The 18824-nt window shown below is 29.6% G+C and overlaps 1 protein-coding gene across 2 annotated transcripts in view; it reads right to left on the bottom strand.

The window, feature by feature from the left end:
- Positions 1-243: 243 nt before the first annotated feature.
- Positions 244-18824, bottom strand: part of LOC107455677 (cell adhesion molecule 2) — a 49705-nt gene continuing 31124 nt past the window's right edge. The window contains exons 1-7 of one of the 2 annotated variants that reach the window (XM_071184659.2): positions 17053-17175; positions 11622-11784; positions 9619-9833; positions 7835-7970; positions 6007-6140; positions 2611-2791; positions 244-481 (exon numbers count right to left, since the gene is read on the bottom strand). In XM_071184659.2, the coding sequence (XP_071040760.1) occupies positions 405-481; positions 2611-2791; positions 6007-6140; positions 7835-7970; positions 9619-9833; positions 11622-11700 (822 nt within the window). In that variant the 5' untranslated portion in view covers positions 11701-11784; positions 17053-17175 and the 3' untranslated portion in view covers positions 244-404. Of the gene's footprint in view, positions 482-2610; positions 2792-6006; positions 6141-7834; positions 7971-9618; positions 9834-11621; positions 11785-17052; positions 17176-18824 lie in introns of those variants that run through there. The other variant, XM_043047822.2, reaches the window with a different exon arrangement.

Genomic DNA, 18824 nt, shown 5'->3' with positions numbered 1-18824 from the left:
CCTAATTTGAGTGTGAATGAATGTGTTTTGTGAATTTTGGTCATTGATATATATATAATCATTAATGTGAATGAGTAAAGCTAATTACTTATTGCTTTTTTTATTAACAATTCAAAATTGAACTTTTTGTTCTGAAAACTTGTAAATGCTTTACTCAGATCGACCAAATAGCCCCGTTTTCATTTTTCTTTATTTAGCTTTTTTTAATGTTGTATTTCAAAATAAATCTCAAAACACCAAGGCTTAAACAAAACTTCACTTTTATTATTTAAATGTACAAGTATTTACAGTGAATTTAAATATACATCTTTAATATTTCTCCAGTATTATTTAAATGTTGGCGGGTATTGGAAATCCATTTTATGTTTTGCTGGAAGAGTCTAAAATCACCCAACAATGTTTGTTTATGTTGCACATAATATTAAAGTTATAACAATGGTTAAATAAAACAAACATTTATGAAGTTCAAGTTGTTTTGAACCTGAAAAAAATAAAGAAGAACTTGAAAAAATTTAATATTTATTTTATTTTTAACTAGATCTTCATTCATCTCTAAAATAATAAGAAAAAAATGCTAAAACTATATTTTAAAAGCTACAGGAAGCATAGTTAAAAACCATATCAATTTTTTATTTCTAAATATCTCTTATTATTTTTAGAAATGGATATTTTTTAGATTTCCGGAATGCAATGCAATGCAAAGTAACCACATATTTTCTACAATGAAGTTCTGATATTTTAGTACCTAAAATACTCTTGAAAATCATTCCTCAGAAATATTTGGAAATATGACTTTTTGTCATATTGTCCAAATTGTTTCAAAATGTCCTTTAATAAAATTTTGTACTATCAGATTTTGCAATATTCGGTAAACTTTGGTAAATGTTGTAAAATTCGGAAATTTTATCATGATACTATCGAGCATAAAAACTATTTATTCTATCTGGTTAACTATTCGGATATGAACGGAAAAATTACCAGATATTTTTAAATTACTATAAATTACCAAATATTACGAAATTATTATATGTTTTATTGACAAGATTCTTTTTAACCAGAAATTTTATTATTTAATATGGTAATTTTACCAGAATGTTTTTCCCCGTGTAAAAGTTTATTTTAAATATAAGACATGAATCCAAGTTTGCATTTTTAGTGTTTTTTAATCATTTTTTCCAATGAAGAGGGTCTGGAGTTTTCTGACCTTACAAAAACATTTTATTAACCTCACGAAACTTTTACATTAATGAAATTTTTACGTATGGAATAAAATACAAAAACATTTTATCAAATGCAAGCTAATTTTATAAAATAGTTATAAATGAAAAAATTAATCAATTTTCAATAGTAATTTCTAATTAATTACTTGAGCATACAAACACGATATAAAGAAGGGAAGATGTTGTAGTATTCAATCTTTTAAACGAATTTTGTGCTTCGATATCTGGAGACTCGTAAGAAAATTGTCATTATAGTACAAAGTTAATTTTCAAGAATACTATCTTTTCAGTTTTTGGTGTAGTACTTTGAAATAAAGTGTTTGACATTAAGTTATAGATAAAACTTTTGGGTTATTTTAAAAATAAAATATAGAAAAACCCAAGAATCTGATTTACCGAATGAAATTTCCTGCAATTACACTAAACAATTATTTTCTGATTTTACACCATGTTTTGTTAAACAAAATGAAATCAAACTTAAAAAACCTTTGTACTACAAAGAATAAGCTTCCTTTTCATGCGTCAGAACAATTTTAATTTCTCATTTGATGTTATAAACCTCACAGCAACTCTAAAAAGCATAATTTTATAAAATCTCAGTCTGAAATAGCTAAAACTAGTGGTCATAATAAAAAGATTCAAATTTCTTGACCAAAGCTTTACAACGACCATCCCATGGAAATGGAAAGATATTTCATTATAATTTTTGATGATGCTCATTGATACCTTGTTATTAATGTCAATATAATATTGGTTTTATTCATACCTTGTTAATTTTTTTGCCAAAATATGCAAGTTTCCAAACGTTATACGAAACAGGGGGATGCGTAAATATTGCGACAAACTTCTAAGAGGAATTAGGGCATGTCATCAGTATTAAAATTGCATTAAATCCATGCCTGGAAGTGCCACCTATCGCCGTTAGGGGGTGTGTTTCCTATTATCAACCGTTTATAAGTGTGATTCCAGGCAGGGGATGGGGAAATTCCCCTAGACGCCTACGGCCACTTTTCCGGGCATATCTTCTTATGCAATAATAATCCTGTAGATATACCTTAACTATCCTAGAAGTTTCTCGCAACATTCAAGTGACCCCTTGTTACGGAAAACGTCTTTAACATATGCATTTCAACAAAAATATCATCAAGAAACGTATTATATTTAGGAGTAAAACTAATTTCAGACATGAAATCCCTACACCCGAATTTTGCAAGATTTAATAATTGTATAAATGGATCAAAACATTTGCTACCTCCAGTAACTTGAAAAAATATTTCTTTTTTTTTAAATTTTAAAATATAAATACGTGAAGATTACAATTTTAAATATAAATTGAGGCACATTTACTATTACAAAAGTATCAAACAATATGTTTGAAGTATGTACTTACCTATGGCTCTAATCTCTTTTATTGAGACAGCGTGAATATGGTTTACAGTAGCGACACACTTAAGTATCACTTTACCGTTATGCAAAACATCTGGTTTTAGACGAAACCTTAGGGCTATACTTGTGCTTTCCAGTTGATCGGGATACACAACGGTTTCTGGATCGGACTGCTCAGACTGAACCTGGAAACAAAATACCGTTTTGAGATTTTTATTTTTTTGATTAAAAAAAAGAAATCATTCTGGGTTTTTTGTAGAATACTTTCAACTTCCCGCCATTGTTATGTAAGCTTTTTATTGTATAAAAAAAGTTCAATGAAATCCGTGATTGTGAAGACATTATTGTCTGCATAGATTTTTAATAAATCGACAAATCTACACTGAATTCATTTCGTACACATGAATTAATAGTCGACTACACTGACAGCGTACAGATTGAAAAAAATTGTGATGCAGCTCACATTAGCTACGACGATCACTTTGATAATTTTACTTTAAAACCAGCGTTGAGCAGACTACCCAATCATGAGTTAATGATTATCGATGTTCTTCTCCGTAATCGTGAAGTTTTGAACCTGACCCTGAAGACAAGGAACTCCTGTATCAAGCGTTGGGACTGACTAGCTTTCTTGGAGAACTCTTAGATGGAAATAACTCTCACTAGAGTTAAACGGCGAGGATACTTTCCACTGTCAACCCGACGGCAGCAGGATTTCAACCCCGCAATCCGTTGACCACTGAGGATATGTCACATCATAACTGTGGTTGGTGCCAGCAGGTAGCAGGATACGCATTGCGTAATCAACTCATTGTGAGGCAAACACTCTATCCTGTCAGCCACTACGCTCTCACTTTGATTATTAAGCTTATCAGATAAAAAGAATAAAAATAATTAAATATTAAAGAATGATCAATCATTTCATTTTTTGATTAAATGAAACTGAAAGCCAATTGAAATATTCTTGAATTAGCAATTTATTTTTTGTAATTCTTAAAGACTATGTTTGCTTAAGAAGTTTCCATCGTTTCAAGAGGGCAAAATTATTTCCTTTAAACTTTAAATATTAAGAAAAGTTTAAATATACAAAATTTTTAACTAAAAATTTTAGAAATTTTAGTTCTCTGGAACCAATTTCAGAGAAATACGTTAGAAAATAGTTTCCTAGTGGTGGTTGCAATTTTCCAAAACAATCACATCATTTTTTTTTTTCAGATTTTTTTTTAGATATCACTGATCAACTCTTAAAAATTTCGTAAAAAAAAGAAAATTGTAAATTCAGTTTTTTGCTGAGCCTTATGAAAAAATTTCCCCGTTAAAATTTAAACTATCAAAAAATTAAAACATTAGTTTCTCTCGTATTAGGTCGAATTCTTCTGCTAATTTTTAATTAATTGAAGAGTTTCGTATTAAAATAAAAGGTGAAGACTACAAACTAGCTACAAAAAATTAGTTCTAGTAAGCACAATTTTCCTTTCGATTTTCCTTTTTTTTTTCACAATTATCCGCAAGAGTTATAAGATTCATGACTCTAATCTAAAGAGACATAGATCGTTGGAAAAATAATCTTGACTTTATGAAATTTTGAAAGATTATTCCTCAAAAATATTCATATAAATAATTTAAGATCCCCTTATTTATTTATATAAATAGTTAGAAAATAACTTTAAACACACCCATAACAAAAACTACATTTTATAGGATTTATTTTCAATTACTTACGCATCTCATTATGTCAAATATTTAAGGGAATACACTTTTTTGAAGGTTAAACTGAATTCATTTAATTTTGTTTCTAAAACATATTTACGCGCCTCAATTTTCAAAAGTATAGGATAAAGTATTTGGATTCAACAAAGTTGTGCAACATGCCCTGTTAGTTTAAATACCCCACGGTGCAACGTGCTCTTCAAGAAATTATAGTAATCATCTGAACTCACAATGTTTCATTTTTACCCGGAAGCGATTATTCGTGATTTTTCCCCCGCTCTGAGTATTTAAGGGAGAAAAAAAAGTGCATGTAGGGAAAGTAGATATCAACAATGTCAACCTTCATCCATGAAAAGGTAACCCAACATAGAATCGAGTAATTTGTCTTATATAATAGTGAATTCGAATTTTGTATGAGTAGACACACTACAGTACTCCCCCACCAGAATTATAGCTGTGATAAAATTCGATGAATGGATACCACTAGTTGATTCATTGCTGTTTTGTGAAAAACCGGGAGAGCTGTATTAAGATCACCGTACTTATGAGTGCTGATCATCAGAGCTGTATTAAGTTCATGGTCGCTCCTGTGTTGCCTTTAGCAGTCGAGTGTATACATTGTGTGTGTTCGAGACTGAGTAGCAACAGAGCGAGGAGGTGGATAATGTCGCAGTCTCAAGTAGCAAGTCAACTGTTCAATGTGGACCATCTATTTAAGTAGGCGTGTTCAGATTGAAGTGGGAGTTACTGTCAAGATAGGCGCGTTTATATCAAAGTGGGAGTTTCTTTCAAAGTAGGCATGTTCACATCACGTCCAAAGGTCACCAATGTGGGGAGAGTCATTTCGACAACGTCAACCTTCATCTATGAATATATACCCAAACATAGAATCGAGTTCAACAAGTCTTATATATTAGTAAATTGGAATTGCATTTTTGTAGTGGTGGACACATTATAGTATATTTAATTCCCAACTAATAGGTGGTTTTAAATTTGCTACCATTGTAAAAGAAGTAAAACCAAATATTTTAGGTAAGTTTGTAAAAAAAAAAATCGCTGACGAAATTAAAATTTTCTTGCATGAAAGATACAAGCATTTTTAACATTTATCATAAATGCGTGCTAACAATTTCTTCCTTTGGGCATTAAAACTAAAAAGGGAAGAAATGGATGAAGTAACTATTTTTAAAAACTTACTTGATAAATAATTTTATCTGCTTCAAAAATATACAGATTGGAAGTAACAGTCGACATGTTTCAAACGGTGAAAAAGAAGCGCCCATTTTCAAGGAACATGAAGGAGAAGAAATAAAAGGTATTTGAAATAGTGATTTCGATTTCTAATAGTGATATAAATAGTGAATAAAAGTGATTTCTTCTCATTCACGTCTGGCAAGTCCTGAAAATGATCACCTATTTTTGAGCGCTTGAAGCATGTCAACTGTTATTTCCAATCTGTATATTTTTAAAGCTAATGAAGTTTATTAATCAAAAATTATCTTACCCCTTCAGTTTTTTGGGATTATTTCTTTAATATTTTGAAGAATTATATATTTTTTTAAATCTTCAAAAATCATGAATACAGAATCTCTACTTACAAAATATGAAACTAATAATAATAAAACAATTAGCATTCCCTAATACTGCAATAAAAATTAAAAATCAAGTAAAATGAAATACTTGTACTCACTAGCTGATCGTTGATGTACCATTTGAGCTCTGGGGCTGGTTTGGACTTACCAGAATTGCACAATATAGAAACATTATCACCCAATTCATACTCTGCTTTTTCTGTCATTAATATAGGCCCATCTGATGGAGGCACTGAAAAACACACAGTAATGAAATATTCAAATCGATTTTGCTTAATTTAAAATAATAACAGAGTTTAGATAACAAACAAAAAAGGAAATAGAAAGCTAAATTAGAGCCGTCTTGCTGGCATTTTAAAGTTAATTGGGAAAACTGAAGGAAACTTAGAATGTTTATTTAATGCTGAAAGCAATTTGAAGTGGCTGCTGCAAATTATTACAAATATAAATCAATTTTATAAAGACAGAAATAATTAAATTGCTAATTACATAAAATAAAGAACTGAAAAATAATTGGAAATAAATTTTATAATGATATTTTGGAAACTGTGAAAGTAACTGTGTAAGCACAAATCATAAAGTTTGAAATTTAACGATTTTATTTTGTGCAAGTAGCCGCCATCTAGAAAATATAGCTAAAATTCAGGATAATTGGAAATAAATTTTATAATGATATTTTGGAAACTGTGAAAGTAACTGTGTAAGCACAAATCATAAAGATTGAAATTTAACGATTTTATTTTGTGCAAGTAGCCGCCTTCTAGAAAGTATAGCTAAAATAGTATAGTCATACACGGGGAAAAAATTTGTAAGATTACCGTATTGTATGGTAATGGCATTTCTGATAAACATGATTCTGGTTAATTAAACTAAAATTCACGGTATTTAAAACATTCATTTAGCAATTTTTCTGTCCATGTGGTAACAGTTTACCGGGAATGCTAGTCTTCAAAATAGTAGTTCTTATTACGCATATTTAGAAAACATTCCGAAACTGAAATTTGGATTTAACCGAATAAATGGTTTTTATGCCATGCTCAAAAGTATCATGACAGAACTGATAAATTTTATCTCATTTACTACCCAAACATCATAATATTGAAATCATATTTTATTGTTAATTTTAACAAAAGTCATTACCAAAGGGCTGCGATAAAAATTACCGACCTTTTTGGCATTCCCATAGGGCCAGAAAGTTTGCCATATTCTAGTAGTTTTGACCGTATACATTTTTTCTCAGTAAAAAAGGTCGAAAATTTTAGCTACTGTTAATTAAACTTTGTTGTTCGTATTTCGCTATATTTCAAACAAGTTAAATAATCAAAAAAATTATTTTCAGATTATTGTAAAACTTATTTTCAAAAGGTGAAACTAGTACTCATTATATAGTTTTATAACTGTTGGGGAAAATATTAGAGCACGATAGGGAAAATTTTTTATTAATATCTGTCTAGATAATAAAACTATATTATATAATATTTCTATCTATATTATATATTATATATATTATATATATTACCCGACCCTGATATATTATATATATCTATATTATAACAAAATAAAGTATTTTAATAAACTCAGTCAAATAGTTCACAAAAGTGTAAAATTTTAAAAAAATAAGTTACTTTTATATAGAATATTTTGAGTACAAAATGTACGTTAAATGAAATTCCAAATAATCTAAAAATTGTATGAGATACTACTTTTAAAGTTAAGGTAAGCACATAGATTGTACAAATTTTTGAAGTCGTTTTCTAGCTACGTTTTTCTTATTGTTCATTGAAGTCGTATTAACGACTCATCGAATTTTCAATTTGCTTAATGAGACTACAGTTAATAATAAATCTTACATTTTGTCGTGTTTCTTTCTCACAACAGTTTCATATATTTACTATTTAATTCAATTTTTAAAAAAAATCAACTTACCAACAACTTGCAGAGTTTTCGTAGCTTGCACACATCTAAAATAAGGTTTATCTGTAGATACTTGGCAAGTATAATCTCCATAACTATCCATACTTAGATTTCTTAAATACACTGTACTATTATCTGATTTAGACATCTAAGAAGAGAAAGACAACTTTTAATTGACTCAGAGATGCATAATCCTATACAAATTTAACGTTTAACCTCTTCGCTACTGAAGTGTAAAGGAATATAGCAAAAAAATATTTTAAAGTTTGAAATTTCTATTTTGCTGCCATAAGTCATAATATGATACACGAAATACGAATTATACGGCCAGGGGGCTTAGTTCCCCCACGGGTTTCAATTAAATAAAATGACATAAATATTTGAAACATTAAGTTGTACTTGAAGTAGGAACAAACATGCATAATGTAATTTTATGGTCTATTTAAATACAAAGGTGAATATATTTAATAATTATTCAGGAAAAAAACTAAATTTTAAAAAAATACGAAATTTTTTTTTACAATGGGATGCAATACAAAATAGAATACCAATGCTTATCTATGAATGGAATCTTAGTTTCAAAACTATTTTACTTATGCAAACGATGCAATTTAAATTATTATTTAAAAGAATCTAACTTTAACTTTAAAAAATATTTAATTCTTGGAAGTAAAATTTAAAAATTATGACAAAAAGCACAAAGTTAAAGTTTTTAAATATATATATGTTCCTTAATATAAAACAATTAATTAAAAGACACATTAAAATTTTATTAAATGGACATTAAACTGAACACTTATAATTCTATGAGATTTTATTTGACTACTACACTGTCATAAACTTATCCTTACTTTGCAAGATACACATGCGTGGACTTGCCTGTATTATTCTTAAATATTAAGTAAATATAAATTTAAAAGCTTCATACAGATCACAGAACTACCAAGTTAAAAGAGAAAAATTATTTTCCGAAAGACTAAATTAGTCACATTTTCGAGCATCATTTAGCGTCATTTTTCGAAAATCACTTTATGTGCCTAAATAACTTGCATGTTCTGCATCTATGGCGGAATCCCAAGAAAGCTTCAATATCCACGAATGTTTTAGTGAAGGTAATACTATAAATTTTCTTATGGCGTGTTTTTAGAAATTTAGAAGTTAAAGTCCTCATATGTGAACCTAAGTAATGAATAGTTTAAATGTAATGCTAAAAAACAGAGTCTGTTCTGCACAACACTTGAACTAATAAAATGTAAATAAACAGTATCATACCATAAGGATTGAATAAGACTAGAATCATGAATTATTGATTACATTTTGAGTAAATTTTAGTTCTAGTCTGATTCTAAATCTAATCTAACATAAATATCTCTATTATCCGGCATGCTGTAAAAGTTTCAAGCAATTAAATTATGAAGTTCCCCTCAATCGAGTCTTAATTTTACCTCCCCTGTTTATTAGTCTCAACTTTTTCCGAATTTTCTTATGCTGGTTTATCTGCATTAAGAAACTGGTACTTTTTTTCTTAAGAAAATCAAAATTTGCAAAATACTCTGAATGCTTATCAGGTTAGTTGGCTTCAACACATACATTAAAAAAATTTCCGGATTTTTTAAACTGAGGCCAGAAGTTTCGGTATGAAAAATGTCCCTGTCACACAAATTTGCAACAAGAATGTTTTTTTTTTTTTTTTTTTTTTTGCTTTAAAAAAATCATTACGGGTTTCTGGTCATTATTTTTTAATTTAATACCGTTAGCTTAGCCCTCCCGTATCGTAAGAGGTATAATGTACTTACATCTACATCTATGCCTGTCTGATTGAAAGTTTTCAGAGGAGGATCTGATGCTGGAACATATCTATAGAATTCCCCCATATTTTTATACCACTTAACGGCATACAGTGTCTCGTTACCAAGTTCGTATCTACATCGAAGACGAACACTGTCTCCAGTAACAACAGGTGTGGGTATGTGAAGCATACTTATCCTAAGTGTGACGTGGGATCGTGAACCTAAAAGTAACAAAAATAAAACTTTCACACTTCTATGCATTTAACCTTTTTTTAATAATAATCATATAAATAGCAAAGTCAATTCAAAAGATTAATAAGGAAATATGCTTTTGTGGAAGACTTTTTCATGAAACTAGGAGAAAAAAAACCCCACTAAAACCTGCTACTGATAGCCTCACGGCAGGGAGATCTTATAGCACGATCCATCTACCACCGAGAAGCCAGCACTCTGCTAGTTGTTAGCCGGGTGCGAATTTCGTTTCAAACAGTCATCGCGGGGATATGAACCTGGGTCAGCTCATTGGGAGGTGAGCACTCCATCCCTTGAGCCAAAACTGCTCTGCTCATTTCAGTTAGGCGTCATTTTTCACAAATCACAAGTCGTAGCAACTGCCAGTCATACCACTAGTCGTAATCCGCATTACTTTCCTCCCTACTCAACGTCTATTCATGGGCCTATCAATACCTATACACATCACCTAATTTTTAAACTAACTTTTCTTTTTCTGATCATAACAAAATCTGTTCGACTCAATCTGTATTAAATTTGATATAAAATCCATCACTGTTGAATCACTTTTCATTGTCATTTTAAATAAAGATTAATATTATAAGGAAATTTTATCTTATCTTAGCATGATATTATAGGACCATCCACATACAAGTCCATGACCTCATTTTTAAACTGAAGTTTCTTTTCAGAAAATCATTCCCCAAATTTTTATTCGATGCATTCATCACTGTTGACTCACTTTCCAATGTCTAATTAGATAAATACTAATGATATAACGAAATATTATATTATGAATTTACGATATCAAGTTATTATTAGATACATTCAATAACAGGGACTCATTATTCAAAAATACAGCAAATCATGAAACGCTTCATTTCGAAATTAAAGATTTCTATATGATAAAAATCGTCATTGTGATCTGATATTTACCTAGTTTAATTATTTTTATTTGAGACGTGGTGGCTCAGGGGATAGATCCTTCGCCTTCCTATGAGGTGAACCGCGCTCGAATCCCAGAGATTTCTTTTCGATACGAATTCCGCCCCCGGCTCGTTCAGATCTCATTGCTGACGTAAAATATCCTCAGTCGTTGACGGATCAGGTTATTGAGTCTTCTACCACGATAACCGTGGGAGGTTATCGTGGTCTTCCTCTCCATGTAACGCAAATACGGGTTAGTTCCATCAAAAAGTCCTCCAGGAAGGCAAATCCCGATACTTGATCCAGGAGTTCCCTTATCTTCTGGATTACGTTCAAAATTACAAGGCTACGGAGTTAAACATTAGTTGTCGTAAACCCAAAATTGGGTTGGCTGTTCAACTACGGTTATAACATAAAATATTATTATTATTTTTTTGATATTAATGAAAAACATTTTTCAGAAAGCACCTAAGTTTTATTTTTCAAGTTTAGAAAGTAACTTTCATTATTTTTTTAAATTATAGTTTTTATAAAATCACTTATGATAAAATTTATAGATGAACAGTGAAACATTGTGTATGAAAAGTACATTTAGTTCTTCTGAAACCTACATGAAAACTAAAATGCTCATTAACATTTACGCGCTATTTTCTACGTTCAATTCAATCTTCAAGATGGGTTAATATGTAGAATTGAAGACAAATCAATATTTTCTTGCAGAATCTAGGTTTTCGTAGTAGACCTTATTTGCTTAATTCGCAAAAAAGTCATTAAAATAATATCAGTAGTTGAAATAAATAATAATCAGTAATCATACGAATAGGAATTATTCTGATTAAAAGTTTACTTACAAATATCAGGTATTGCAGTAACGAGAAGGAAAAGAAAGTTCTCAAGAATTGAGGCCTTGAAGGCCGGGCCTTTGAGCATTTCTCATCAAGTTTATGTGTGTAACGAAATTCTAACCCTTATTCCTGAAATACCCAATCGCACATCAGCCAATTAAGTTCTTTCCTAAACACACAAACAAAATAAGTATTAAACACACTGTAAAAAATCTAAATAAATCACTCAAAGTTATATTCAGTCAATCAAAGAATATAATATTGTAATTTGTCACGTTAAAAATTATATAACATATCTATTAACCTTCTGGCGCAAATGGGACATCAGTGTCCTGTTTAGATACATTTTTTCTGACTCTCTAATTACAAGCAAAAAGGCATTTTGTTATTTTTGAACTATAAAAAAAAACAATCTAATGATTACCGCAAAAAATCAGTTGGGTTCTCGAAATTAAGTTTGTCCTAAAATACGAAGTGCAAAATAAGTAGTTTGAATTTCTTTCATTCACATTCAAAATATTATCAAAAATTGATTTTGTTAAAAGACATTTCATTGACGAATAACTGCTTCTCTTAGATCTAAACAATTGCAATTAAGTGTAAATTTTTAAAAAAAAGTTATTGTTTGGACATGAGCTGCGCTTGCAGATTTTACCTCTTACTCAGAAAAAGATACCAGTGTTATATGCTGTATTTCATAACCATAAATTATTAAAATGCTAAATATAATATTTTTCTCTTATTTTACCTAATTTATTTAAAATAATGAAAAAAGTATAAAAAACATATTTAATGAAAGTTCTGAGTCAAAAGAATTAAAAGAAAAAATATTTTTATTTTAAAGTAATTCTAGTTAAATTATACTCTAAGAGAATAAGATTTCTGCAAATTTGTTTCTGATTTGAAAGTTTAATAGAGCTTAGTTTTGTTACTGAAAATTTGAAAAGAATGTTCTTTTTTATTTATTTGTGAAGAATGTATGTTGAAAATCATGAATGATTATTGAAAATCAATCTATTTTCCATAATTCATCTGCTGCTTGCAAACATCCGGGTTATTCAACAAGCGCATGACTTACACATTTTAAGATCTTTAAGATAGTTCTTAACAAATAATGAAAGTTTTAGAATTCCGCTTAGCAATTAAAATGGCTTTTTTATATTTTTAACTCTCGTTTATTAACTAATATTCTTAATTCTTAATTCCCTCAGTAATTATTGGAAAATTATAATTTTTTTCAACTAGATATGATGTTTTTAATATGCATTGTTGTTTATCATGTAGTATTATCATTGTTGTTTATTATGTAGTAAAACACCCTGCATATTTAGATGCACGTTACAATTTACTTTATTAAAAGCATGTTTTTGTACTGTATTCGCCCTAAAACATTTTACCAATTATTTAATTAGTCGTCATCATCATTCATCCCAAATAGCAACAAATGTTCAGGGTGGACCAAAGCCTTTTTTTTTCTTTTCTTGAAGCAATTTCTATGATTTTCTTTCACTGACAATGGGTCACCAGTTTTTTTTTTCTTGGCAATCCAAAATCTCATTCAACTGCGTCTTTTCATCGCATCTCGGGTTGCCGCCTTCTCCTTTGTCCCCACGGTTTTGACAAAATGAGAGGTTCTAAAGAAATGCCTCTTGCTTCAATTATCCGGACGTCCGATTATCTGGATTAAATCTGATCTCACCAGACTGGATATATAGAGTTCTATTCTAGTATGATCGATACTATAGACTACGGGTGTTTCTTCGAATTGTTGTGGACGATTTTGTGTGATTTATCTGAACTTAAATAAATTTGATTAAAATTAACTGAAAATAACTTGATGTCGCCCTAGTACAAAATGCATATGAAGCTTACAATTAGCATTACAGTTAAATTTACGATTGCTTTCAAATATACACTTTTAAACTACGTTCTAAAAATATCCTAATGGAAAAATTTCTAACATTACACAGATTGAATTGAACACAAATCACCAATGCAAACGTAAAAGAAAGAATCGATGATAAAATAAAAATTTAGTAATGATCAAGTATAAGAACTGAAAAGGGAAGAAAATGACTCTGAAACGTTTCAAGAAAAAAAAAATATTATTTGAACGAAATCTCAATTTAGCAGCTCGAAACGGCCATTAGACAAAACGAAAGAGACTATACTTTTCTTAAATTTAAAATTCTAGTTCTTCTTTTGCAACTCTAATGATTCTCTTAAACGTAAAAAGATATTGAAAGAGTTTTATGATAGAGTTTTGGAATAAATTTCAGCAAAAATCAGTCAGCGATATCGTGAAGTTGATAGTCATCAATTTATTTCAATGTAGAGGTCTTTTTTTTTCTTCCAATTTTTAAATTAAAGTTGATACTATTGAAACTTTTCTAGACAAACTTTTAATATTTGAAACAGTGCAAGCATTTGATTTAAAATGAAGGAGATCAGATTCGTAGATTATTGAACTAACAAGAATTTTCAGTAGTAACAAATGTCCAAAAGTATTAAGTTTACTTTGAACTACGTTCACTAAAGTAAAAAACATGTGGAATAAAGCATAAAGTATAGAAGTGTACATCCTATAAACTAATTACCATTAGATAAAGAGTTCGATATCAGTCCACTACTATTTATCAGAAACCTTTTGCTGTTTCAATCTCTTCTTATATTCTTTCATCTCCATTGCCAAACCAAAAGACAGCTGATAGTTTGTTAGAACAAATTTTAGAAACACTTGTTTACCGTTCTTCTAAAATTTGTTCTAACAGTTGTTTTCTCAACGAAAAGCTTATTTAACTTAAGATTATCACTGTTGACCATGGGTTTCTTTCTAATATCATTGATTTTATTAATGAAAAATTAATCACACAATCTGACGATCTATGTTATTCAAACTTCCATTTGATTGTTATACCTTATTACCCAAAAATCAGACCCAAATTGCTAAGATTTTGATTTATTTGAGCTTAAAGCCTCTTTTTCCTATGCTGAGAAACTAAGTATCACAAATCTTACAGACACTAAGGCTGATATTAATAGTTAGGACATTTATAAAATTTCTTATCAGTGTGGTATATAGTATATTTTATTTTATAACCGTCGTTGAACAAGTCGTTTAAGTTTACGACTACCAATGTTCAAGTCCTTAGTCTTATAATTTTGAACCCAATCTGGAAGACAAGGGAATTCCTGGATCAAGTAATTTTTTTTAAAAAGATTGACTTCTTGGAGGTCTTTCTGCTGAAAATAACTCGCATCTGTTTTACATGGAGAAGAAAACCACGAAAGCCTCTCATTGTCAGCCTGATGGCAAGGGGACTCTAATTCATGATCCGTCTACCAATGAAGATATTTTACGTCAACACTGCGGTTGGTGTGAGTCGGGTGAGTTCGGTATCGACGAGCCATCGCTGTGAATCAAACCGTGTCACCTCATCACCCAAACCAGCACGGCTCTCTATTGGACAAACTAAATGTACATTTAAAATTCGATATAAAGAATATGTAAGATGTCCAAAATCAGGATGTTTAACGATCTTCCGTAACCCTACAGAATTTGTATTTAAATGGTAGGTTTGAGTTTACTTCGAAAATTATTCAACACTGCTCTTCTACCCGATTTGACTTCGGAGGACCACTTCATGTTTAAAAAAACTCTAATGACTTAGTTAATGATATTTCTAGTATCCTAATCTTTCACAACGTCTGGAAATATATTTTAATTTTACTTTTTGGCCCCCTGTCATACCATCTCACACTTGTTTCTTATCTCCTCTTTTTTTAACTTGTTTCATTTGTTCCTCTCTCCTGACTGGTTTAATCTCTTTGTACGTGAATTTCTCCTTACTTTTCTAATGTCGTTTGATGATTAAACATTGAAAAAACAATTTGGTTGAACTAAAACTATAGTCTGTCTATTTCTGTAGTTTATTTGTACTTTATTGGCATTAGTTTTCCCTTTAATAGTAGCAAGTAGTTTTAAAACTGCTTAAATACGGTAACGGCATTAAAATTATCTACGTACATCCAAAATGTACGTTAAATGTAAAAGACAATAGAACTTATAAGGAACTAGAATAATCAAACATACCATAAGCAATTCATACTTTAAGCAAAATAAAAAGTAACCGCTCTGTTCAAAAGCTATAGTCTATTTCAAACAGCCTATTTCCACTCTCTTCTATCATTCCGTTTTTCATCGTGCCAAAATCTAAAATTTCATTTAATTTTGTTTTCCTCATTTCGTTATTTAATATATAGTGGGAACCGAACAGATTTTCATTTTTTGTTTACTATCCAGATCCGACTAATGAATTTAAGTATACAATACAATGTAAGTTACCAGGATGCAGTGGTTATTATTCGGTACCGGGTACCAGGACATAATTTGATTTGTAACAATTATGTTTGGTCGACACAGCCATTGTAAAATTTACTGTGTACCTAAGCTATTCTCGAAATCAATAGTGATTAAGTCCAAGAATTTCATCAGTTTCTTAATGATTGAAACTAAAATGAGTAGTTTAAGCATGAAAAATTTAATTATTGCAAAAAGAAAAAAATATCCGCACCGGTAAAAAACGATGATGTCCAATATTAAGTTCAATAATATAATCGAAGAATAGAATATAAGTTCATCACTACAATAGGATTATGTATTTTTGATGTCGTAAAAATGTATATTTTTTGTGCAATAAGGACAAAAATAGAAATTTTTTTTAGAAAAATTTTAGAATTATAATTTTTTTTTATTCTATTGATCATCACACGTTGTCGCGAGATCAGCAGGTCTATTAATTTAATTTGAATTTGATTTTATTGCCTCGAATTTTTACTTCAATTAATTTTCCGAACCCGACACGGCGTACGGAGTTTATTAAATGCATTCATTCTTAAATTTCCGATTTTTGAAAAACTAGCCTCCAGTTCATCCCTTTTTATGAGTTTTAATTTTTGTCTGCGAATAATTCGAAGACATTTCCGGATGTTTTTTTGTTTTTATCCCCAAAATACACACGTTTAATCAGTTATTGGGGGCAGGAAATGACCCTGCACACCTCTCCGTTTGATCCACGGAGCATTTTATTTCACGTGATTGGCGAGTTCAGTGTGATATTTTTCGTTCCAAATTAGAGTGACATCTAATTTTTAACAATATCCATGTAAGTTTGCCCGTAATAAGTGTAAGAACAGTTTTCTATCTCACAAAAATTCAATAACTGTGTATAAATACAGACCGCGATCAATACAACAACTTGCTGTTTTTTAAATTATCCCACAAAACAAAATTTTCAACAATAAACAATGACAATTTTACTGAACCTTATTACCTACAAATTTATCTTAAAATTTCAGTTCAGAAACAAAATCATAGATAAAATCCCCGAAAGTTAAATCTGAAAATAGTAAATTTAGTGATATATTTATTACCTACCTTGTTACCTTTATTATCTACCTTGTTACACCTGAAAATACTATTGCGTAAGTAATGATTCACCGTATAAGAATTTTAAAATAGCATTTCAGAAATTACTCACGGACTTTTAAATTTTGCTATGAACACAGATTTATATTTTTATACTCACTAGACTTTTCAATGTATATATCAGTTCGCACAGTTTAATTTTATTATCTATTATTCACCATATAAGTTATTGAAAAAGGTATTTCAGAAGTTGCTCTCTAACCATTTAAGGATGGATATTTAAATTTTGTTACAAATGAAGGCTTATATTTTAATGCATGTTTATTGCCTACCTTGTTACCTCATTTTCTACCATGTTGTACCTGAAAATAGTATTTCGAGAGCAGTGATTTACCGTATAAGTATTTTAAAATAGCATTTCTGAAATACTCACTAACCATTTTATGATAGACATTTAAATTTTGCTATGAACACATATTTAACTTATCAATTTGCTTATCAATTTGCAAATATAACATATTTAAAGCGAAACTTTTAAGACGGGGGTAAAAAAAAAAGAGGGTGAGGAATGATTTATTTTGTATGCGTGCAGGTAGACAATGGAACACGTATATAATTTAGCTTTGAAATAAAATCCTTGCATGTAAAAACTACATTTTAATAACTAACTTGCATGTTGTTACTTAATTAAATCAACACAGCAATTCAATGATACTCTTATAACCTAATACGACGATTAAAGGCATATAAGATATTGCAGCTACTTTAAATGAATGTTTTAATGGATGCTAATATTAATGCGGTTGCAATTCCTTAGGTCAAACTTTGTTAATACGTAATGTATAATAATTTGCTTTATTACATGAAACAAAATACTTTTTATGCGAAATTTTTTTATAAAGGAAAATTAAATGATTGAAATTGGTACTTTATAGAGCTGTACTATCACCGTTAAAATTTTAATGCCACAGACTTAAATTTATTCCAATACTCTTAAGATAAGTAGTGTTGTCCTGATGACATCTTTATAACTAATTATTTTGATTAAATTTTTTGATAGCCATAGGTTTTCATTTCTCAAATTATTTTCGTTTTTTATTTTATCAACTTAAATGAGCATAGTGTGTAAAATAGAATTTCTTGAGCAAATAAAATCAATCAAACTGCTTTCGAAAGAACACTTTTAAAGCTCTGGGTCTTGGTGAAAAACATGATTGATAAGCAGGTAATATGCTTAACTATTGTGCTGCCATCTACTGGAAATCCTGGTAGTCTTAGTGTTTATCTGGAAACAGTATTAAAGAACAGTTTGAAACACGAATGCAACTTTTTGAAAAAATAGTGGTTCACAACCGCGTTACCTTGTTTTCTTCTTAAGCGTAAATTTTTAATTCCTTTTAATCTAAAGAAACATTCTTTTGTTCTGCACCAAACAATTGCAGTATTTTTCTTTTAAAGTTAGAATAGTTTTAGAAACATGCAATTAAGAACTAAGCTTTTATTTTATATTGAGGATATTTCAACTTAAAACAAAAAAGAAATTAAGAACTTCTTTGACATCAATTAAAAGCATTTTCTTTCTAATAAAAACAACAAATATGCTTCATGACGAATTCGCAACGTTTCATTGCGATACAATTTCCGACTAAAATTGTAATAAATATTTTCATAACTTTTACGATATTATTTCGTTCCATCTTCATGACTTAAAATATAATAGGAAATGAAGAAAGAAATAATGGAGTACAAACTTATGGATATAAATTTTACTGTTCGTATTC

This window comes from Parasteatoda tepidariorum, chromosome 3 (genome assembly GCF_982258835.1).
Source record: "Parasteatoda tepidariorum strain Cologne lab strain chromosome 3, Ptep-v5.0, whole genome shotgun sequence".
In the NCBI taxonomy this organism is placed as follows: domain Eukaryota; kingdom Metazoa; phylum Arthropoda; class Arachnida; order Araneae; family Theridiidae; genus Parasteatoda; species Parasteatoda tepidariorum.
This window is presented reverse-complemented; position numbering and strand designations above follow the sequence as displayed.